We start from the raw sequence: 24283 nt of genomic DNA on the forward strand, positions 1-24283 counted from the left end.
GGGGAAAAAGCCCGATCGCCCACCCCGCTCCCGGGCGGAGGGCGGGGGCAGCGCGTCCCGCGGGCCGAGCGCGTCTCGGGCTGTGCGCATCTCTGCGGAGCGGCGCGGGAAGGATGCTGGTCGGCAGGGGCGCGCGCTCGGGGCGCGGGATGCCGCGGGGCTGGACCGCGCTCTGCCTGCTCAGTCTGCTGCGTGAGTACCGGCCGCGCGCCCGGGCGGCGGGGAGGGTCCCCGCTCTCCCGGAGCCGAGCGCGCAGAGCCCGGGGGCGCGCAGGGAAGGGACCCCCCCCCCCCACCAGCTGCCCCAACCCACGCCCCGCGCCCACGGCGGCTCCCGGCTCTGGTGGGACCGGGGCCCCCCTGGGACCGGCGCACCACCTGGGAAGCGCTGGGGTGGACGGGGAGGCAGGGCGGGCGACCGCGCCGCGAGTGTCAACCAGCCCAGGTGTAAACCGGGCGGAGCTCTTTGAGCTTCCCGGTAGTGGAACAGTGCGACTCGTTCGCATTGTCTCTAAAGTACAGCGCTTCGAAGATGCCAGAGGCTGTGGCCAAAGGTCCGGAGCGCAAGGTTGGAGCCAGAGCCAGGAGAGGGGAGGACAGAATCAGGAAAAGTTTTGCGCCTGGGGGTTGATTGAGAAAGCCCAGGCCGGAGCGGGTGCTGGGAAGAGAGCGCAGGCGCCCACCGACCACCACCACCACCACTACCACCGGCACTGGGCGAGCCGGAAATTTAAGGATGGGAGGGAGGCCAACCTGGGACAAGGCCCCAGCTCCAACGCCCAGGAGGCGCCGGAGTCAGGCTGAGTGAGGTGACCAGGGGGTGTGGAATGAACAACAGTCCGGGAAAGAATGCTTGCATTTAAGATCTGAAAGCTAAATTACAACTCCCTCTTCCGACACCCACACCCACTCCCCTGGAGAGAAGGTGGCAGCGGATGGGGTCTGTTGTGCGCCCTGCCTCCCTCTCCCCATCACCAGCCCCCCCCCCCCGCCCCCGACCCTGGCACCAACTCCAACCTGTTACACTTGGGAGCATTCTTCCTCTTCCCCCTCCAAGTTCTAGAACTAGGGAATATGTCAGCAGGCTCATGGACACCCTTCCGCTCACCCACACTTGCTCCTACTTCTTAGGATCTTGCTCTCACTTTGGTAAAGAAATCATAGACAGTATTTATTCTTAATTGCTTTCATTTGGGGAGAGGATTCTCTATCTCCTCTCATTGCCTTTAGAGGGTTTTAAACATTGTAAGCTGTTCTCCTTTTTGCTCAAGATTCTGCTTCCAGCCCTCTAGGGCCCCCAGTTCCCTACACGTACTCATCCTACAGGCCACCCACTATGGCCCCACAGAGTGACCTGGGCCTGCCAGGGACTCCTTTGCTCTCAGTGTCCTCTGCTGTCCTGCGTTGGGCCCACCCAGTTGGAGAGAGACTCCGGGCCTGGGAAAGCTCAAAGTTAGGCTCTGAGTTGACCAGTTCGGCAGCCCCAGACCTGCCCTCTGGGGCAGAGAAAAAGCTGTCACTTCAATGTGGAAACACTAGGATAGGGGAACTCCCCTGGGTGCTAGACGGCACCCTCATAACACAGTGGAGCCGATCAACAGCCGATCAGATGCTTCACTCTCCTTTACACAGCTCGTGATGACCTGGTCCTGGGCCGAGTGAGGCCCACCCTTTTTTTTATTTCCTCAGCTGGCCAGTCTCAGTCTCGCCTTGGCTCGTAGCAGGGGGTGGGGGGAGCGACTTAACTCCTGCAAAATCTGGGGCAGATATGCCGAGAATCTCGCTGTCTCAGCTTTGGGGGTGACAGCTGGGACATGGGTCCCGACTCTCAATCTTGCCAGACTACTTGAGCCAACGTGTAGCCTTTCGTCTTGCCTGAGAACTTTCTAGGGTTTGTTTCTTTCTTTAACACTGGGAGTCATTTTCTGTCCTGGTCTACATTGGGGGATGGATGAGTGAGTGACTGTACCTTGAAACGCTGACCGAGGGACATTTGCAGGAGTTCCGTGCGATTATTGCAAACTTTAGGGCACCGGGGGTCTTCTCATCATGTACACTGACAGAGGGCTTTGTTCTGGGAAGGTCTTTCTGTGCTCTGTGAGGAGTTGGCGTAAAGATGGGCACAGCGGTCCGACCAAAAGTAGACTCTTTCTGTTGCAGATGAAGCTGCTTTGGGGGGCCACCAGAGTCAGAGTGAGGCGCCAGGTAACACTCCCCTGCCACCAACAGGTAAGAGAAGCCTTTCAGGTTATTAGGAAGCCCCATTTGTGGGCCTCCGGGTATCTGTCCCCTCCAAGCCCTCCATGGCCTATCTCCTTCCTCCCTCTGTAAGGACACCCCCCCCCAAGGCCCGCCCCTTCACATTCCTCTTCTTCCGTCGTGCATGCTGACCCCACACCCATATCCTGTCTGGGGCTACGTGTAAGAGGGGAAAAAAGAAAAGGGAAAAGAATTTTATCAGATATTTTCCAGAGGAGAGAGGACTCCACCCTTTGACTCTCTGCCATATAGCGACCGACGAGGAGCAGCCTTGGGGACCTCTGACTAATTCAGTGGTCCCCAGTGGTCCCCCTCGTCGGGCCAGTCCAGCTGGCACAACCTTTGCAAATGCAAGTCTTCCACGGCCTTCCCGTTTGACGGACAAAACACTTCTGGGCATCTTTTTCTTATCCCTTTAGCTCCACCTCCTGGGCCTCCTTGTTCACTTGTCCTCCTGTTCTTCCTACTTTGAGTCTTTGTCTCCAAAAGCTCGGGGCGAGGAGTGCCAAACTGCAGCAGATAAACTCGGGCGCAGAGTCTTACAAAAACAAATAAAAAAGGAGGAACAAATTCCACTCCGTATGGTCTCACTGCCTGATTTCCTTTAGACCCTAGGCAGGAGGGCCTGGGCTCACTTTCAGGGCTGGATGGCTATTCGGCTCCACCCTCGGGGGGCCTGGCCTCCCTCTCTCCTTGACTTTGCCTGATCTAACTTAAATGGCCCCCGAGTGTGGAGAATTCAGAAGGTGAAGGTATGGAAACAAGAACAAAAACACCACCCTCCAAAAGAAAATGCTCCAAGTTGCCAGGGCAGAATTTCCTATTTGTCTGGGTCTTGACTTCTCTAATGAGAACATTCTCTTCCCTCCTCAGCTACGAAATAAAAACACATTATCTACAATTTTTAGTCTCCACGGCCCCTGACTTTGCTAAGGAGAAAGATGCGTGCGTCTTGGGAGAGTGAGAGGCCAATGAACGGGGGACGGGCCAAGGTGGACTTCTTAGCACCTGCACTCTGGGGCCCACCCCGGGGACCAATCGCTTCCCTTTGGATGTAAAAGAAAAGGCCTTTGGGCTTAGTTGGCTTCGTCTGCTTCTTCCTGGTTTGGCGGGGAGAGACCCCAAAGAACCCACGGCTGGTACCTTTTAGTGGGATGGCATCTCTAGGTAGCCAGTTCTGTTGTTGCAGAAAATGCCTTAACGAGTCTCTGGGTGAAAGTAACCTGGACCCCTGGACGGGCCTTGGAGGTGCAGCGGCAGACAGGAGGTTCATTGCTGAGCATGGTAGAATACATCGGAACTTTGTGTTTGATGGGCCCGAGAGACACCGGCTGAGGGAATGCAGAGCCCAGAAGGAGCAGAGAGAGAGGAAGGGAGGTGCCTGGACCATCAGAGAGGCAGTGGTGCCTGAGGGTGGAAAAGACCCAGCGAGGAGAAACTCCTTACGGTGTGGCATGCATGCTTAGCACAGTAATGTCTGGAATTTCAGGCTTATGCCGTTGTCTCTTCCGGGCTGGGCTGTAATCTGGCTCCGTGCTCTCAAACCTTTGATAAACACATGCCCGCCTGGTGTTAGTGTGCTTTGCGGGGAATAAAGGAACAAGTCCTCGGCTGGCCTACGGTGAAGCAGAACCACAGTGCCTGGGCACAGGGAGGCACAGAGTTGCAGAAAGGGAGTCAGTGGCGATTAGGGGAATGAAGGAAGAGGTGACTGGGAGAAAAGTGGGCCCCCAGAGAAAGCTCAGGAGACCAGGCTTCCGTGGTAAGTCGATGGGGTCCAAGACAAGGTATTTGAATATTAAAGAGAAGTCAGAGTCCGCTGTTCACTCAGGCCACAGACGCTTGGTTTACGCTCACGTCTCAGTGAGCCACTAAACCTTAGGAAGGCATCAGCCCAGTTCTTTGTTCTGGTCCAAGATGCCCAGACTCGGGGAGACCTGTAACAAGGATGCTTCCTGAATGTTCCCGGAGAAGATGGGTGGCTCACCACCTCCCAGAGTAGTTCATTCCATTAAAAAACATAATAGTAACCTCCCCACCCCCCCCATTTTAAGCCTTACTTTGTGTTACAATGAAATTAGCTTTCTTGAATCATCTGATCATTAACTTCTATTCTTAATTAGAATTGGCTAATCTTCAGTGGCTTCTAATCTAATTCTCTTCTTTAAACTACCATGGAATTAATATGATCCTTCTTCAAGACAATCCTTAACGATCTTTCTGGCCCCACTAGATTATAAGCTCCTTGAGGACAGGGATTTATTGAAATTGTAATGACCTTAACCCCAAACCTCAGGAAAGAATCTTCTTTTCTTCTGTGCATGGTCCTTTGCACGTCATGGGTGCTTATGACCAATACGAATGAATACATGCGTGAAATGAATCTTGAAGAAAGTTACTTATTCTCCCTCCCCAAATTCTTCTTTTCTGGATCAGAGGTTAGCAAACTTTTTCTGTCAAGAGCCACATAGGAAATATTTTAGACTCTGGAAGCCATATGTAGTCTCTTAGGCATATTCTACTCTGTTTAACTATACAACACTTTAAGCATGTAAAAGCCCTTCTTAGCTCCCTGGCCGTACAACAGACAGCCCGCGTGTAGATTTGGTCCGCCAGCTATTTGCAGACCCCTGATCTAGATGAAATAACTCCTGGCCCTCAACCATATGACTTGGTTTCTAGAGCTCTCCTAATTCTGCCTATCCTTTCACGGACACTCCCTAATTTAACAAACTCCCTCCTAAAATACGGCATTGAATGAGACCACGCTACATAGATGTGGTTGGTGTGAACATGGCTGACATGGTCGCCATTCAATCTAAGTGCTTTTTCTGAACTCAGAGGATTGTGCTAAGCACCCTGAGAAAACAAACGAGTATCAGAGATGTTTCCGGCACTAAAGAAATTTATAACGTAACTGAGGTGACAAGACCTATACTCAGGAAACAGAGTTTACGATTTTGTGCCAGATAAGTGGTGGAGAGACGTGTCTCAGGGTCTCTGAGAAGCAGAAGGAAGGGGGCCCTATACTAAAGATAACTGCTGTTTCTTGAGCGTTTACCAGACAGCTAACTGCTTTATGCTTCTTGTCTCCTTTATTCCTCAAAACAACTAGGAGTTAGGGAATATTTTTATTCCCATTTTATAGGGAATGTTTAGAGAGTTGAAGAAGCTTCCCCCCAAGCCCTCACAGCTAGAACATGGTAGAGAAGCCTCTGAACATGGTCTGACTGCAGAGCCCAAGCTCTTTCTTCTGAGGTTTCCTTCTCTTCTCAGAAACATGGGCTGTGGGTTCCCAGCAGAGTCCCCCAGGCTTCTTCTTCTTGCTACTGTATCCCTGTGGGCTGAGACACCCAAGATTTTCTGGAAGAAACTCCTCTCAGGCAGGGCACCAGAATTGGAAAGGAATGGTGGAATGGGGCTAGCTGGCCAGGAGGAGATCAGGAAACAATACCAGCCAAAAAAAAAAACCAAAAACCAAAAAAAAAAAAAAAAAAAAAAAAAAAAAAACCACAAGAAAAAACAAAAACAAAAACAAAAACAAAAAAAGAAAAAAGAAAAAGCAAAAAAACCACAACTAAACCTAAGGGGGTCTTTGGAAAGTAAGACTGAGCATAGGAGAGCATAGGCATTTAGCTATTTAGGTAGCAGAGCATTCTGGATCTCTGAGGATTTGTAAGCCCTCTTTCAGGATGAAAAGATTCTCCAATTTACTAATTGTAGGTAGGAATCTCTTAAATATGTATTACATTATGCCTTTGCTTCCTCCGTGTACCCCTCAGAAATAGGACTTTAACTTTCATGACTCAGATGGATCATGAAAATAATTTAGTTATGGTGCAGCTCAGTGACTTTGTTAATGCTTACTAAGGTGTATGTATTTATTTCCTCCTACTGTAAGTGATTCCAGACCAGTGTGTGTTTTTTTTTCCACATTTATTTATTTTTTTGAGAGAGAGAGAGAAAGAGCGAGCTGAGAAGGGGCAGAGAGAGAGGGAGACACAGAATCTGAAGCAGGCTCCAGGCTCCAAGCTGTCAGCACAGAGCCTGATGCGGGGCTCGAACCCACGAACCGGGAGATCATGACCTGAGCCGAAGTCTGGTGCTCAACCGACTGAGCCACCCAGGCAGGCATCCCATGACCAGTGTGGGCTTTAATACTCATGTCTGTTTTTCATTTATCTGTTTCTTCTTTTTTAAACTGTCCTTTCTCCTTGATGTTTGCTTCTAAGAGTCTCCAATTTTTAGCTTTAACTAGGATATCAGATAACCAAGCTTGTTAGAATTTGGTGTAAAACAAGAATAATTTCCTCTGAATAAGTACCTGTAAGTTAAATGCAAAACTTTTACTCCATGAATTCTGTGTCCTCTGTTTGGCGTTTTTGGCTTCTTATCCTTATTCCGCTAACTTTCTGACATCTTGTCTCTTCCCTTTGCCCCAAGCTCATGAGTTAGGATCAAATAGGATATCTAGAGTCACATAGGGTACTTAGGGGGACACAGTTAATAAAGGTAGGATGGAAGGTAAACAACGTAAGATGGCCTTTTGTTCAATTTTAAACTGCACTGTAAACGCCCTGTTGGGTTGGGGCTAACGGCTGTTTGTCTGGAAGGCTCCAGTCTAGAACGGAATGGAGTGGAGGTTTCGTTGATCGTCTCCTAGAATCGAACTGGGAAGCCGCGATTGCTCCCTTACAGAGTTGGAGAACAGAATCAGATCAAGAAAGGTCAGCATTTGATAGTTTAATGCCTTGGATGGGGGCGAGAAGCTAGGATAGACAGAGACACGTGGGCGGTCTTGATTCTTATAAATGTTATTCCTCCAAGGCGCAGTCTTTTCGTGGGAGCTCCGGAAAGGGAGCCCTAGAGACTGTGAAATTAAGACACTTCCTGCCTGCTAGTCCCTACACCATAGCACCCAGGTTGGATTGGTCTCCAGGTCTTCCACCACCTTGTTCCCTCGCTCTACACCCCCTCACGTATCCCGTCACCTAGCCTTGCCTTTCTGCCCTCCCTCTTTGACCTGTTTCTCCAGGGTCTCAGAGGCTTCCTTGCTCACAGCGGGCTCAGGGCCAGGCATCTGAGGTTGGGGTTTCATTTTCTTGACAGGTGGATCGTGCTACCTGCTCCTCAGCGTTTGGCCCGGTGGTGGGTGGGAGGTGGCTGCGGCAGCTGGGAGCCCGACCCCAGCGGGTCGGCAGCTGGCCTGGGTCCAGAGTCGCTTCACTTCTCTGGCACAGACCCTCCACCCTCCGAGCTAGCAGCAGGTCTCCGCTCACATCTGGAAGAGTTCAGAACTGTTTGTCTGGGTGAAGGAGGCCCTGGGGAGGGGCTTCAAAAGCATGACATCACCTCAGTCAGGCGCAGCTTTCTTTGGAAAGCGCAAAGGGCTGGGTCAGCCTGAGCCAGATAGGATTCCCAGGAACTGATGTGTTGGAAGGAAGAAGAGGAAAGGGTGGGCAGGAAGAATGATGTCAACGGGGAGCTCCAGTGGTGCCTTGGAATGGTACCTGGGGAGGATGATCCTTCAGGTCAGTATCCGCCTGCTCCGGCCACCCGCCCCCTGTGGTGAGTTCATAGCTTAGGGGCGGATTGCTGAGTGGGTCCTGTCTAAGGGCCCGGGAAGACTGGATCTGCTTTCCCACCTATTTCATTTTGATAAACCCACCTCCTGCCTAACCCAGGTAGGAGCCCATCCTTTTCTCTCCAGAGGTGCGGAGGATGCATCCTGGTTCTTAGCAGTTTCGACTCTCTGACCTTCTTGCTACTTCTACTCAAGAGTCAGCTAAACCTCAGTGGCCCCAGTGTTCCCTGCGCTGAACTACGGCCTCCCCTCTTGGCCAAAACCTTGCATGATCCAGGCTCTTATCTCTAAAATGCAGGTGGTACTATCATTTCATCCTCCTGCTCACGTGCACGTAATGTCAAGATATGATTGTTGTATTCACCATTTATATCCATCAACTTGCAGCAGGTGGGAAGGGAGGCAGATGTGGGACAGTGAGACTTGTCACTGCTTTTAGGGGAAGCATTGAAACTAATGCCTAACTTCCCTCTTGATGCTGAGGGAAGGAAGAGTTGTCACTCTACATTGCCATTTACCTGGAGACCTCCCAAAATTACAGCTGTAGATCTCAATCAGGAAAACTGAAAGACAAGCTTTAGGGTGGCCTGGGATCCTCAGGGGCCTTTCCTTGAGGGTGGTACTGTGGGTGCTGAGCTCTGGGTACCAAGTCGATCCTATAGCATTTATGGGGCCCAAGCCAAGAATGGAATAGAGGCCCTCATACCATATGTCTAAATACTTCAAAGTTACAATCAGGCCTGTGAGCTTATAAATGAAATGTCCTCTATCCCCTTACCTTGAAAAACATACCCCATGGCCACCTGGAAGGCCAGGTTTGAATTTGGGACCCTCTCAGTCTCAGAATTCAGTGCCACTGTGTCGCTGAGCAGGAAGAGATGGCCCTTGGCTCCCTCGTGTCCCACTTCTCTTCTTTTTACCCCCAACCCTGGCTCACTGTAGGGGATCTTGCATGCGTGCAAGGGACACACCATCCGCATGCTTCATGTGTACACCTTCTCCCTGAAACTGCCACCTCTTGGCCACCCTTGTGCCTTGGAGGTCCATACCCTGCTACTGCGGTTCACCCTCAGAAGGATGGACTGGGAGAAAAGGCCCCATGAGGATCCTCAAGTGAGAAAAGAGGCATTTGGGCAAGAATTTCTAGGAGTATCTGGTCCCCAGTGTAGGATCTAGATGAGAGGGTACATCTCTGTTGGCCCCATGGACACCTCATGGTTGGGAGCAGGGCAGAGTAGGAGGAGGAATAGAATACAGACTCTAACGTTCAGGGAAGTTTCTCCTTTCTGGATGTAAGGATGTCATTGATAGGTACCCCCAGGAAACACAGAAGGACAAGGACGAAGATCTTCAGAGAATAATTCAATCCAGGAATATTATACTACATCAATTTAAGTTATTTGTCATTAATTCTCCCAAAACAATCCAGGTAAGGAAAGACCCTCACTTTAGAGGTTGGTAAACACACACACGCACACACACGCACACACACGCACACACGCACATTAAACTACATAGTTATTGGAAAAGGCAGAACAAAGCTATCTTCCTACATTTGATGAGAAACCAGGCCTTAAGTTCTCCAGAGCATTCACTGGTCAGAGGTTCTGAAAAGAAATCGCGGGGTCACTTACTGAGTTTCTCAACAAAAGGCAAGGAGGATGGGTTTGCAGGCCATGAGGGAAAGACTAGAGTTTGGGAATGGGGGAGTCTTGGACAGATAGAAGATTTTTAAGGGGATTGAATAGAGACGGCATGAATCTAGTGGCTATTCCCAGAGTATATGAATGGAACGGCTGGAGGATGACAGAAAGAGAGACAGATATGTTAAAAAGGAAATCTTCCCCCATACTTTAGATCTTTGCAATGTTTATTCAGATATAACTTGATATTTTAATATTTTATTATACATGTTCTAAACGTTGCCTCGTATTCTCATGTGGCTTTAGTTTTTTTTATGTTTCTTTATTTGTAACGATTCTGGTACGTTAAGCGCATACAGCATTTATCCCATTGAAATTCATTTAGCTGTTTGCAACTTTTCCCTCCTGCAAATGGTACTATACTGGACACTTGATGCGTACAAGCTTTTCCTTCCTTATCTTCTTAGGGAAAATCTAGCAGTGAGAAATTCTCCTGTCCAGGAGGATAGTCTTGATGTCATGATGTCCTAAGTCTCCAGGATGATTTAGGTTCTGACTTTTCCTCCTTGTTTCTCGATAGCCTCTGGGTTCACAAATACACAAACCAGGACCACTGTTACCACAGAGTCAGCCACCTCACATACAAGTTCAACTGTTTCCGCAAATGTGTCCAGCCAGGAAGCCACCACACTAAGTCCTCTTGGAATTACCATGACACACCCTGTCTCTCAAGACCGCAATGGGACCGCAACAGCCATCTCAGGTAAAAAGTGTTTGTCTTGGGCCCCAGAAGGGTGTGGCTGGTGCTTGGGTAAAGCATTAGGATGCCTGGAGACCTCCCTTAGCCCTGCCTTCCCCCGCAGATGGAAACATACAAGTCCTGCGAAGCATGGTTTGTGCATCATGTTTAGGGTGCCCTGAGGTAGACTCCTGACAATTCCTGTAGTGATGGCTTTCTCAGGCCAACACATTGGCTGCTGATCCTGACCAGTAACTCTCCTTGTACCCTGTTTTCATGCTGAGTTCAGCTTAGTGATAAAATAAGGATCAGATGAGGACTCCCTAGACATCTCTGATCTCTTCTAAGTGAAAGAAAGTATGTACAGGTTCACACTGGTTTTTGACTTCTTCGGGGTGAACCAGATTCCAGTTCAGCATCAGAATCCTGAAAGCACCTCTCATACATTCTCAGTGATAGCCATGGTTCCAGTAGCTGGCTTGAAATGAGTTTGGTAGGGGTTAGGATATGAAGTAACTCTTAACTCCCGCGATTCCCTTTTCTGGTTTGAAGTCCAGGTCAGTATCGTTATCTGTAAAGTTTTAATTCAAGACAGTGAACTGAGATGTGTGTAGGGGTGTGTGTGTGTGTGTGTGTGTGTGTGTGTATGAAAACATGTGCATGCAAAACATGTGTTTTGGTCTATTTCAGAGACTACAGTCAACTTCACTTCTACCTCTGAGATCACCCCAGTGCCTGGAATGGGGAACTCTTCTGTCCAGCCACAGACCTCTTTAACTGTCACGGCGTTTTCCACCACAACCAACTTTTCAGCTTCAGACATGACTTTGAAGCCCAGCATGCTCCCCGGAAATGTTTCCGATCCCCCATATAACAGCACCATCAGTGTGACATCCTCCACTGAGCCTTCTGCATCATTTTCTCCCACCCCAAGTACCATCAAGGTAGGTGAATTGGGCCAAAAGTGGCAGATTGCCCCCTCGCTTCGTATGTATGCAAACCCTCTCCTCCCCTCAACCTCTCCTCATTCCAGCCAGTCAGATTTGGGTCATGTAAGAATTAACATGGAAAATATGCAGCTTAAATATCGCTGGCAAAGATAGAAAGGGGAAGGGAGGAGTGGAGACAGGTCGCTGACATATGCTGTGGGTATTTCATTTCTAGGGAGTTGAAAGTAAAGGGGGATTCTTGGGGGTCCATGCAGTCGGCTGTGGTTCTTTCTAGTACCTCTTGGTCTGGACTTTGACCCGGGCACCATTTCCCTTTGAGCGTATTTGGAAACCATCCTCTATTTAATGGGGCGACTTGCAAACAATGTTTAGGACCACCACCATGTCCTGTAGATGAGAGAGTTTGGTGGTATGTCAGGTATAGAGAAGCAGTGAAGAACTGGGCAGACCAAGGATGGTGAGCTCAGCCTTGGGGTCTGTGGCTGTCAACAGTTTGGGGCAGGAAGGGTAGAAAATATGAGGGTGCGTGGTGCCTGGGGGCAGGCTCAAGGGACCTGCCTGGTTTCTGTTTTTAAAGGAACCAGAATAGGAATCTGGAGAGCCCTGGGGACCAGGAGGAAAATGAGTGTCACCAGGATCAGCCTGGCCACCCCCCGTTACCTTAGTGCTTATATGGCCTCACTGCATGTGTATGATCCACGGCAGGGAGAACAGCCCCAATGGGTAAATTTCGTCCCCTCTTCCATTTCCGCACCAGCCAAGCTCATGTTTACCAAGATTGCAAATAGCTACTTGTTGGCAAGCCCAGGCTGGTAACAAAAGTTTTGATTATCTGATGGGGATGGGTGTAAGAAGGAGGAAGAGACTAACACCAATGTATACATCTAGTCCCCTGCCATTTTTAAATTTCCTTTTTCCTAAAACCTCTTAAGAGAGCACCCCTACAGAAATCAAACGGGACAAGAGGTGGGGGTAAAAATGAGGGGCAAAGATACTGGCTTATTTACTTTGTTTTTGTTTTACTACAGGGAGAAATCAAATGTTCCCGAGTCAAAGAAGTGAAATTGACCCAAGGTATCTGCCTAGAGCTAAATGAGACCTCCAGCTGTGTAAGTCAAACTCCCCTCCACCTCACCCCTACCCTTTCCTCCTCCCTCTTCTCCCACAATCCCTTCCGAACATCCTTAAGCCCTCTTGGACTGGACCAGACTTCGGTGGGGGTGGGGAGAACTTAGTTGGTCAGGCGCTTTCAAATACAGAGCTTTGGGTTTAGGGAGTAAGAGGCCCCATCTGGCGGGCAAAGAAGGCAAGGACAATTTTTTTTTAAATTGAGTTCACTTTTTCCCCTCCTCTGTAGTGCATTTAATATATACATGTCAGACTTAAGTTTGCTTTCATGTTGAGAAAGTCCTTAGTGAAATACACACTAGTGACCTGAAGTGCCAGTTTGCTTATTATTTACATATAACTCTTTAATCCGTTTAGAATTCTTTTGTGCTGTAATGCCACATTTTCCATATAACCGTCTTTCCTCACATTGTTTATTGAATGATCCCCTTTGTTGACTGGAATGCTGTTTTTTAGCTTGTATTAAATTTGTATTTGTCCCAGGGCATATTCTACAGAGATATTTTGTTCAGTTTGTCATTTTTTGCCTATTTTAAGTTTTTTAAAATTATTCTACTTTTATATTATGGTACTCTTTAATATCCAGCCATGCAGGTCTTGGCTCACTACACCATAAAAAGTTTATTTTTTTGTCTGTTCTTTTAGAAAAACTTTAGAAACATCTTGTCAACATTAAAAAAAGAAATGTTAACATTTTCATTGGAACTGCTCTAAAGTCTCTCTCTATTTTTCTGGTCTTCTCTTGTATCATTCAGCATATTATCTTTTTAGCTTTTCAAAACTAAAAGCTAGTTTGTTTGTTTGTTTGTTTGTCCGGTAGGCTTTATGGACTTTTAAAGTTTATTTATAACACAGATTTCCCATTAAATATTCTAATCGATCATTGCTGGTATATTATAAAGTTGAAAACTTCCAACTTTTCAATATACGTTCCCAACATATATTGAAAGTTTTGAAAATTTATCTTAGGTTTAGCCATTTTCTTTAACTTACTTGTTAATTTCAAGACCTCTTGGTTCTTTTTTGGTTTCAAGGCAAGCTCTCATGTTGTCTGCCACCATACATTGTTTTTCTCCTCCTATTTTAGGAGTTAATGCCTTGTTTAAGTTTCACATCTTATTGCATGGGTTAGACCATACAGCTCGGAGTTAACTTTGAATGTTGATAGCAGACGTCCTTGCTTTGTTTCAGTAAATCCAATTTCCTGACAGTTACAGTTTCCTCGACGAAGAATGGAATGACAGGACTCTTCCTATTCACTTGTAGGAAAAAACATTTCCTTATAAGTTGGGAATCCATTTAAGGGAACTATATGTGTGACGTGTGACATGTACACACGCACATGGGTAGCCTATAGTCTGTAGAGGGCATTCAGTTATTTATTTTGTCCATTCTGACTGCCCATATCATACCTGTGATTATCAGTTGGGTCATTCTGACTCACAGATCTTTTAGAATTTTGCCTAAGGTCTTTTTTTAGCCCAGGACTTCTAAAAACAATGGGAATTGCAAAGACATAAGTTCGCACAATAGGATAAGTGCACGATGCAAAATAGTGAACTTAAACATGAATATACAATGTACAAGTCATACAGAAAGACAGAGGCTCACACAATAGAACAACTAAGTGCAATTTGCAGACTAGTCAACTTAAACATGAGCATACAAAGTACAAGTAATACTCTGTGTGTTTCTGATACCTATTTTCAACTCTCCTTATTAAAAAAAAACATCGCCAAACCCTTTGTTAATCATAGCTTAAAAAACGACTTTTTTTTTTTTTTTTTTTTTAGTAATATCCTGGTGAAGCACTTATTTTCCTGTGTATCACGCTGGTCTGTGCCAAAATGCTGCTTCTGCGTGCCACTGATTTAGAGCCAATTGCAGGGCAATCTAAGTGTCTGTCCATTGCCCTTCAAGGCTCACATTTAACTAGGGTCATCATACAAGACAAGTGCCGGAAACTGACCGCTATTCCAGAAATAACTCCTCTTACTGTGGTTGCTTTCTCTCTGTGGTCTTTACTGTCTCGTCATTCATGCCACAGCTGAGAAGGTCTGCTCTCTCCTCTGAGATCTGGGGAGCATCTGTGAGCAGGGACGTGCAAAGACAGCAGTCCCTCCACTATGCTAAAGAAGGCCTCTGCACCGTTCACGGTGAATCAACTCTCTGGTGACCCCTTGGTCGTGCTACTTTTCCCTGGCCCCTCTGTCACCGTTGATCCCCCCTCTCTTCCTGAGGGTTCCTCCTCCCTAGTCCCCAAGCAGCAGTGCCTCCTAAGTCTCCCCAAGGTAATTCCCCCCCCCCCCCCCCGGGCAGCAATCCTTGTTCAGAATCTCTAGCCAAAGCTCCGGATTGTGTTTCAGATTCCTTTCCCTTGAGTCCTACTGCGTGCTCATTTGATCATCAATCTGTTCCCAAGGCCGTGAGTGAGTGGCGTGGTGCCTCCTAGTTTTCCTTAGGTTGCATTTGCCCCCGGTGTCAGAGGGCCTTAAGGGACTGGTTCGAACCGTGGGAAACTCAAGCCCTACTCACACCCTAAGGAGAAGCATGAAGGATTTGAATTCCCCTAACATTATGTCCTTGAGTACTTGTGCAATGTCGGCATGCTCCTGCCTCCCGTGTACTCCGTAACGGATATACGTGTGCATGTTCTCAGCTATCCAGACACTCACTCTGCACTGGGACGTACTGAGTATCCAACCTTTCAGCTCCCACCGTGTGGATTATTCCGCCTGTCTTCTGTACCTGCATCCTGCAGGCATTCATTTCTCAACTACTCTACTTTTGCTCCCCCTCCTTCACCTCTAGGCAGAAATCACCCCTACCAGCCTGGGGGGGGGAGGGCAACCCCTACCCTCTTCTCAAGCACCTGCTGCTCCGTCTTAGAGCCCTCATTTGCAGGACCCGTCACTCTGAGTCTGACTTTCATTCTCTCAGCTGCAGTGTCAGGGTAATTTAAGTTTTTGTGGTTATGGGTTCCCAAATCGTTTCCACAATGTGAGCTTACTTTATTCTCTTATGCTGTCCCCCCATTTATCCAGGGAAATACACCAAGAAATTTTTTAGTGGTGGTAAAAGACACATCACATGAAATGGACCATCTTAACCATGTATAAGTCCGCATATAGTTCAGTGGTATGAAGAACGTTCGCATTGTTGTGCCGTCTCCAGAGGTCTTTTCATCTTCCAGAACTGAAACTCTACACCCATGAAACAACTTCCCATTCCCCCCACCTCCTCGCCCCTGGCAACTACCCTTCTACTTTCTGCCTCTGTGATCGGACTACTCCAGGTACCTCATAGGAGTGGAATCATCCGGTATTTCTCTTTGTGTGACTGGCTTATATCACGGAGCATAATGTCCTCGAGGTTCATCCACGTTGTAGCATGTGTCAGGATTTCCTTCCTTTTTAAGGCTGAATCATGTCTATACCGCATTATGCTTATCCCTTCATCCACCAACGAACACTGGGTCGCTTCCATCTTCTGCTGTTGGGACTGATGCTGTTATGAACATGGGTGTACAAATACCTCTTTAACACTCTGATTTCATTTTGGGGGCGGGGGGCACATACCCGGAAGTGGAATTGCTGGATTATATGGTAAATCTATTTTTAAGTTTTCGAAGACCCGCCATACTGGTTTCCATAGCAGCGGCACCATTTTGCAACCCACAGGGCACAGGTTCTGACATGTCCACATTCTCACCAGCATTAGCTATGTTCTGGGTTTTTCTGATAGTAACCACCCTAGTGGGCATGAGGTGATAGCTCATCGTACTGTGGATCGGCATTTCCTAGTGATTAGTGATGCCGAGCATCTTTTCATGTGCTTAGTGGCCTTTGCGTATCCTCTTTGGAGAAATCTCTATTCAAGCCCTTTGCCCACTAGTTTGTTTTTTAGAACTACCTTTCTTTAGAGCCACATGTGTTTACATGCAGAGGTCGTATTTCCTCAGCGGGCTTTCATCGCCCTTATTCTGTCGTATTGACTTCATCTAAGGCAGGCTGCTTCCAGCCTCCAGATCATATCCCCCAGCCCACGCCTTCCTTGCCCTCTGCCCAAACACTAAAGGTCAGTTTCCATGCAGAAAAAATAACTTACAGATGGAGGACAGATGAAGACCATGTGTCTCCTGGTGAGAGCCTGAGATCTGGAGCCAGTCTTACTCCTCGCTCGTGGTCAGCTGCTCACCGGTGGGGTGACTTGTAGCAGAGTCCTTCACTCCAGTCTCTAAATGAAAACAGGGTTTTACCTGCCACGTCAAGGTCACACCAAAATAGATAAAATGAGAAAGAGAGGGAGGGAGGGAGAGAGAATGAAAAGTGATCCTAAAAATCTCATCATTAGGAAAAAAAATTTTTTTTCCATTTCTTAAAATTTATCCTGAGGGGCACCTGGGTGGCTCAGTTGGTCGAGCATCCGGCTTCTCCTCGGATCATGATCTCGTGTTTTGTGAGTTCGAGCCCCACCGTCAGGCTCTGTGCTGACGGTTTGGAGCCTGGAGCCTGCTTCGGATTCTCTGTCACCCTCTCTGCCTACCCCTCCCCCATTCACACTCTGTCTGCCTGTCTGTCTCTCAAAAATAAACAAACATTTAAAAAAGTTTATTTTGAGAGAGGGAGAGCGCGAGTGGGGGAGGGGCGGGGAGAGAAGAATAGAGAGAATCCCAAGCAGATTTGGCTGTCAGGTCAGAGCCCAAAGGGGCTCAAACTCACGAAACTTGAGATCCTGACCCGAGCGAAAATCAAGAGTCTGACGCTCAACTCACTGAGCCCCCCAGGCGCCCCACATTGGGAAAAAATCTTCAGGATGATTTGGAAAAATACCTGTCCCTCTCTCCCTACTCCAAGTGCTTAATGAACATGCTTCCTTAACATGTTAAGAGTCTTGGCAAAGTTTGAGAATGCTGCTCTAGAAAGGTTAGATGGTTTTATCATTGTAGTTATTATTTTTGCAGAGCAACATGTGTGAGCAGATGCGGTTAGGGGCTAACAAATCTGATTCTCATGAACAAAATGGCAGTCTGTGGCTTCCTCCTGCCCACTCTCCCATGATATCTGCCCACAGCCTCTCTGGGGGGAGGATGTTTATTTCAAGCGTCCGGAGAAGCATTGTGCTTTGTTCAGGATCCACCTGCTCCTCTCCAGGCTCAAACACAATTCACTGATGCTGTTGGATTCCAGAGTGGGAGGCTGGCCACTGTTATTCCCTTGAATTTAGTCCAAGAAACTAAGCGAAGGGTGGAGGGACCCTGCGTGGACGCCAGACCAGTTGGAACTTTAAGCTGAACAACAATTCACTGGGTTCTTCTGTTTGTTTGGTGCTACGTTTAGTGTCGTCTGGGTTCAAAATTATGTGACGTACGCCCATTCTCCCCATTAAGGAGTCGTACTGTCTAGTCAGAGAGAAATGGCAATGACAGTAAGGCAGAAGATGATCAGACACCGAAGTGTGGGTCCTAAGGGCTACGGTATATGGTATATTACTATCATCGATGGTAACAATACCAGCTGCCCTTTGCCGAGTGCCCATTGGGTTCCACACACTTTGTTGGCGGCTCTTTATACAACACCGCTTTAGTCACAGCTCAGTCTTCAACTGAGGAACCTCACGCTCAGACTAGTTGTATGTCTTGCAAAGACTCTAGTCAATCACAGAGGCAAGGTTGATGCCGGGTCTATGGGAGATAGGGCCAGTCTCACTGGGGAGCTGGGGTTTGAGTTGAGTCTTGAAGGATGGATGGGATTTCCAAGGAAGAGGGCCATGTTCTTCCTTTTCATATAGGCAGGGCTGTGAAGGTCACAGGCTCTCACACATTTGGGCTCCCCATAATGGCACCCTCAATCTGAAGGCCTTTCCTGACCAGCTTCCCCTGCACGCATTCTCCCCATTCTTCAAGGCTTACTTTGAGGTGTTTCTGATAACCCCCAACCTGATGTATGCTCACCCTCCTTTGAATGTCCATAGAACTTTAGCTGTACCTTCCTCGTGGTACTTACCGTGTAACTAGCTCTGTCACTTGTCTCTTTGTGCCTCAGTTTCTTCATCTCTAAAATGGGGAGAATAATAACACCCATCTTGAAGGGTTGTACAAGGTCTAAATGAGTCAATGTGTGTAAAGCACTTGGAACAGTGCCTGAGGCATAGTGACCATCATTTGTTTTCATTGCCATGCATGCATACTAAGAGCTTTGGCTATGTGGAATTCATAGCTACCCCCCACCCCCCCGCCATGATACATGTGCAGAGATTTGCACACAGTGTCTTCCATTCAGGGCTTGGTAAATGTCAGAAGAGCTGAATATGGTTGAGGTGCAGCTTCTTAGGACTCTGCAGGTTGAGGACGTGCCATTTTGTGTGGTTTGTTTAGATTGTGCAGGAGCCCTGTCCCTCTGCCTCTCTCAGGAGAGATAGATTTCAACCAGAGACGCTCCAGGAGGCCAGAGTTGTCCAGGCGGGGACTTCCCTCCTCCTCATTCAGAAGGCATGGTGTTTGGGAGGGTGCTCCCAGGGAAGCAACGTAAGGCTCCCCAAAGAGAAAGGGGCCTAGAGAAGAAGGACACTGCTGATCATATCCAGTGGTATCCAGAATGCCCACAGCAAATGCTGTTTCCAAGAGCCAGATTTTTCCAGAGACAGAGCCTCTACCCAAGTACTTCCTCAGAGACCTTTTCTTTGCTTTGCTTTTTAAATGCTTATTTATTTTTGAGAACGAGAGAGACAGAGTGTGAGTGGGGGGCAGGGCAAAGAGAGAGGGAGACCCAGAATCCGAAGCAGGATCCAGGCTCTGAGCTGTCAGCACAGAGCCCAACGTGGGCTCGAACTCACAAACTGTGAGATCGTGACCTGAGCAGAAGTCGGACTCTTCACCGACTGAGCCACCCAGTAGGCCCCCTTTAGAGACCTTTTCTTGAGAGTTGAAGCAGCACTGGCCTGAGAATGCATTTTTCTGTGCCCTTGGTTCTTGAGGGGCTTCTGAGGCTACCTCTGAACTCCTGTCTCTGTGACCTGAAGGTTAGCTAGCCCTGCTCTTCTGGCCTCCTCCAAGCCCATTGAGTTCCACCCAGCTCCCTTCAAGTCCAGCTGATAGAAGAAAGCTGGGGCCTGAGGCCAACCCTGACCTTGCCGTGTGCAGAAGCAAAGGATCCTGGGTTTTCCTGCCGTGGGCCACAGCAGTAGGAAAATACCCAGGCTGCTTTCCAAGCTGGGAGGCCCACAAGGAGCAGTCCTGCCCCGCAAACAGGAAGCTGTCTCCTCCACGGAGGCTCAGTTCGGATGCCCCTCACACGCCCCAGCAGTTTTCCCCGAACAGGAAAGTTGTCGGAGCCGTTCAGGCATTTCCTCCTCACCATCTGCCATCCGGACAGAGGAGAGAGTCTTGGTTTCGGTTCCTTTCCTGTGCAGGGGAGGCCGCTCTGATTGGAAGCTGCTGGAACACATCCTGGGAGGTGTGAGAACAGGGTGTTGGAAGGGCACAGCCAGTGTTTCCAATTCATCTCTGTCCCAGGACTCAACTGGCAAAGAGTCATGAGAGCTTATCTCCTGGGGCCAAGTTCCTGAGTCCTAGGGACCAGACAGCAACTGGAACCATCTGTGGACCTCATGTAAAACTGGCTTCCATGCTTTTAGTGGGGAAAGGGGGATGGTGGACTGGACAGAAACACCATTTCAGTTTCAACCATGCTCCTCGTGAGCCCCATTGGGGGGTAAGACAGAAGGGCCCACTGGGTCTATAGCCACGGACTTGTTCTCTACTCCCTTCCCTTGGCTTTTCCTCCAACACTTGGGGCTTTTATAATCTTGAAACAAAGGATTTTCTCTCCATCAGTAATACACTATTCATATTTGCTGTTTGAATTTAATTTGAAATAGTGTGTGTGTCCATGGGCAATCCTTAAATAAGACAGTGTTTCCTGAATTTCTGCTCTGGTCCTCTTACAGCCCCACCTAGGACACTGATAGATGTTTCGGGACGGGGAAATTTTTGAGTTTTTTTTTCTTATTGTGTTTTGCCACATCTGTAGTTCACCGGATTTTTTTTTCCCCCAGTTAAATTTTTTAGGAAGAAAGGATCCTTCTTGTTTAGAGAGTCATAGTGTGACTTTCATCAGGATTACTACCTGAGACTCTGGATGCAGCTCAGGGTATATGAATAATTTCGACTTCTGTTCCCCATTTCTCTCTATGTTGCCAGGAGGAATTTAAGAAGGATAATGGGGAGGAACTGACTCAAGTCCTGTGTGAGAAGGAGCAGGCTGACACTGTGGCTGGCATGTGTTCCCTGCTCCTGGCCCAGTCTGAAGCGAAGCCTCACTGCCTGCTGCTGCTCTTGGCCAACAGGACAGGTAAGGGGTGCATCTGTCTTGGGGTCTAGGGAGGGAGTGGGGCTGAGGTTAGACAATCCTGGGTAGAAATCTGGTATCTTAGCTCAAAGAGCACAGGTGCTGGGAAGAAGAGCCAGGCTGACTTTGGGAGATGGAGCACCCTGGGCATCAGAGCATCATCTAGAACATCACAGGAGGGCCCAGGAGGATGAGCTCTTCCCGCTTCTAGATTCAGCAATCCCTGTTTCTCATTCTAGAACTTTCCAGTAAGCTCCGTCTTCTGAAAAAGCACCAGCCTGACCTGAAAAGGGTAAGTTCTCTAGGGTGATGGGAATTCTCAAAGGGAAAATTGGGTCAGGGGAGTCACTGGAGTGGAAGAGAAAGGACTTATCTTTTCTAGACTTGTCCTTCCTACTTCTCCGTCCTTCTCCAACAGTCCTTACCTGTCTGAGCTTGAACCAAAGTTTATGGTTTTAAAAGATGTCAGTCTTAAGTCCTTTTTAGAAAAATCCCTGAGGTCCAAGACTTCCTGTGTTCATCCGCTGTTGGGTCTAGCGTGGGCTGGGCTTCTCTTCTAGAACTCACATCCCACAGGTGACAGGCTGTCTTTTCTGTCTTCCCTTCAAGCTTGGGATCAAAGCCTTCTCTGAACAAGATGTTGGGAGCCACCAGGTCTATTCCCGCAAGACCCTGATAGCCCTGGTCACCTCAGGGATCCTACTGGCTGTCTTGGGCACCACTGGCTATTTCCTGATGAAGCGCCGCAGTTGGAGCCCCACAGGAGAAAGGCTGGTCAGTTTGGGGGTCCAGGGAAAAGGAAATGAGGAAGATAGTGGTCTTCTGGGGAGGTCCATAAATGTCCTGGAGCGGGGAGGAGACATACCAGAAAAGGTACTTCCATGCTTTTACACATGGACGTGCAGAATGCACATTACCCTGTCCATGGACAAGTCTGAATAATATATAGCAGATTGGAAAGGAGGCACTAACTGGGGCCAGCCCACCTGCTCACTGTGGCAGCAGATGGCTCATGTCATCCGTTTATGATTTTGCCCGGGATAGTTCAGCTGGGTATACCAGAACAGGCTGCTAAATCAATCACACTTATTGACATGTGTATTAAATGTCCGTGGGTGCCACTTAGCTCACCAGAAGGGCCCTTATGGAAGGAAAATCTACTCTTGGAGTGTTCTGGATGAGGGAGGACAAGGCTGGGGTTTGACTCTTGGCTTCTGGCCTGCTACCCACTCTGGGGAGGGCATTCCATCCTGGGAACTGCCTGGTGTCTGGCGGGAGCTGGTTATGGAGCTGCGGTGGCACGGTGTTGTGCCTCTCCTCTGTCCTTTCTCCTCTAGGAGCTGGAACCCTGACTGCTCTTCAGGAAGAAAGGAGTCTGCACATGCAGCTGCAACCCCCTTCTCTCCCTCCCACCTCATCTCCCCCCACCCCTGCCTCACTCCCCTGCTTACCAGATAATGCTCCTTTATTTATACACTGTCTAGGGCGAAGACCCTTATTACACGGAGAACGGTGGAGGCCAGGGCTATAGCTCAGGCCCTGGGGCCTCCCCTGAGGCTCAGGGAAAGGCCAGTGTGAACCGAGGGGCTCAGGAGAACGGGACCGGCCAGGCCACATCCAGAAACGGCCATTCAGCAAGACAACACGTGGTGGCTGATACCGAATTGTGACTCGGCTGGGTGGGGCAAGGCTGGGCAGTGTCTGGGGAAGGGGCCCCTCCCTGCATCTGACCACACGCTGCCTCCACGCTGGAGGCACCATCGATTGCATTCTACCCTTTCCTGCTGCACACATCCTCGGAGGCTGTTCCTGGGGCCTGGTACTGCACCGGGCCGAAGGGTTCTCTCCACCTTGGTGGAGGAGAGATAACCCCTGCCATTTACATGTTCAGCTCGCTAAGCCCAGAATCGGGTCGGCTCTGAGTAAAGGTGTGGGGGGAGGGGAGGCCAAAGTGCAGAGAAGCTACCAGGGTTGGGGGTGGGAGGTGATGATCTTGCATCACTCACACGTGGGCTTCTGTCCTCTCCCTCCTCTCTGCCATATTAAAGGAACTCCCAGGGGAAGCATGGGCCTTTTCTGGGCTACAATTTCCTCCCAGGAGGCTTTGCCTTTTCCTGTTTCTTCCTCAGACCTGTCTACTCTACATCAGGGAAACCAAAGCAACCCAGTGCGCCTGCTCCCTTGTAATGATGCAGCCAGAAAGACTTGTTATCCTAAACCGTCCCCCTTATGCCCTGGCCAAGGCACTGTGGATTCAGGCACCGGCTTCCCTCATGCTTTCCGGTTTCCCCTGAGCTCCACACCTCCCTCCACATCTGCATACAGAAGCCTGCTTCGTTTTCTGGCTGAGCCTGGAACGAGGCTCCAAGTTTTGAACAACGTCTTGTGTGTGTGTTTGGGAGACAGGGTTAGGGGGACATGGGTCCATGCATTCCTTCCTGTGGGGGCAAGTGGGAGAGAGCGAACGGCTCAGTCCTTGTCTCTCTGGGGCTCATGGAGCCTCGTCTTGAGCCTCTGTTTCTCCCTGTGGGTCAGAGTGGACAGGATCATGGGACCAGACCTTTGAGCCAAGCCTCTTGACTTGTGCATCTCTGAGGAAGCGCCTTGCTCAGAGGCTAGGTCCTGGCCTTATCCTCTGATCTCCATGGCTTCTTCCTTCCTCCCCCTGACTCCTGGGTTGAGCTGTGGACTCAGTCTCCCAGCAGACTCCTTTCGATCTCTGTCTCCCTCACTCCAATCCCCTCACTGCTCCGCACCTCCATGTAGTCAGGGCCCCTTGACATCTCCAGAGAACCTTCACCACAAGCCACCTCCTCTGTAGGTGACCCAGGTTCTCATTTGTATTTTTCAGTGTTTTTTTTTTTTTTCCAGAGGGGTAAGCAGGGATCCTGGTTTCAGTGACGGTTGGAAATCGAATTTTCCAGAGAGAGGAAGATTGGGTGGGTTTTATTTCTGAATAAAAAAATGGTGTGTGTAAATACTGTAATTAAAGTGATACTGAGACACATCTGTTCTGTGTCACTGTCCCAGCCAGTTGTGTCTGAATGCCCCAGCGGTCTCCCCGTCAGACCTCAGACCTGGCCAGACTGTGCAGTGATACGGTGGAGAGGGGCTAGCCAGGAAAGAGGTCGGTCCATCGTGGGGACACAGGTAAAACCCAGGGTGCTGCCCTTTGGCCAAGTCTCCCTCTCTGGGGGAAGCTCACAGGAAATCTGGACGCGTCTAGTCACAGAAAGACAGACCAGGATGCAGCAGGGGCCTTGAGGGTGGAGGGTGGTGTGCCAAGGACATAGGCGCTGGAGGCCTCGTGGCCTTTCTGAGAAGTGGCACGTTTGGGTCACCGTATGCAGAAGACGCATAACCGGGCGAAGGAGCCCCATGCACGCCTTACTGCCACACCACGTCCTGCCCGGAGCTGGGAGCAGAACGGTGAAGGCTGGGGCGGGCAACTTCTGGCTGCCAGCTCCGGGAGGGAGTGGTTTCTATCTTCAGTGTGAAGACACCAGCCTAACTGCCAAAAACGTCCGTAAGTGCGCCCCCAGCTCCCAGGCCCCCCACCCCCACCATAGGAAGTGGGGGAGGGACCGCTGCCAAACACTGCCCAGGAGCTTCAGGAAACGCTCCTGAGTGTA

At 49.2% G+C, this 24283-nt stretch overlaps 1 protein-coding gene across 3 annotated transcripts; it reads left to right on the plus strand.

Annotated features, from left to right (window-relative positions):
* On the plus strand, positions 1-23658 carry CD34 (CD34 molecule). 3 transcript variants are annotated; one of them, XM_023247165.2, is made up of 9 exons: positions 1-192; positions 2161-2229; positions 10067-10249; positions 10916-11169; positions 12204-12284; positions 20504-20654; positions 20891-20943; positions 21261-21425; positions 21989-22129. In XM_023247165.2, the coding sequence occupies exons 1-9, from the start codon at positions 114-116 to the stop codon at positions 22001-22003; spliced, it is 1050 nt and encodes a 349-aa protein (XP_023102933.1). In that variant the 5' UTR covers positions 1-113; the 3' UTR covers positions 22004-22129.
* Positions 23659-24283: the final 625 nt, after the last annotated feature.

The sequence above is a fragment of the Felis catus genome, chromosome F1, assembly GCF_018350175.1.
Source record: "Felis catus isolate Fca126 chromosome F1, F.catus_Fca126_mat1.0, whole genome shotgun sequence".
In the NCBI taxonomy this organism is placed as follows: Eukaryota; Metazoa; Chordata; class Mammalia; order Carnivora; family Felidae; genus Felis; species Felis catus.

Bases quoted from the DNA above. Each gene is read 5' to 3' on its own strand.
- CD34 (XM_023247164.2), top strand. From the start codon at position 114: ATGCTGGTCGGCAGGGGCGCGCGCTCGGGGCGCGGGATGCCGCGGGGC. The intron at 193-10,066 runs GTGAGTACCGGC...GTTTCTCGATAG, and splicing joins CTGCCTGCTCAGTCTGCTGC to CCTCTGGGTTCACAAATACA. The intron at 11,170-12,203 runs GTAGGTGAATTG...GTTTTACTACAG, and splicing joins CCACCCCAAGTACCATCAAG to GGAGAAATCAAATGTTCCCG.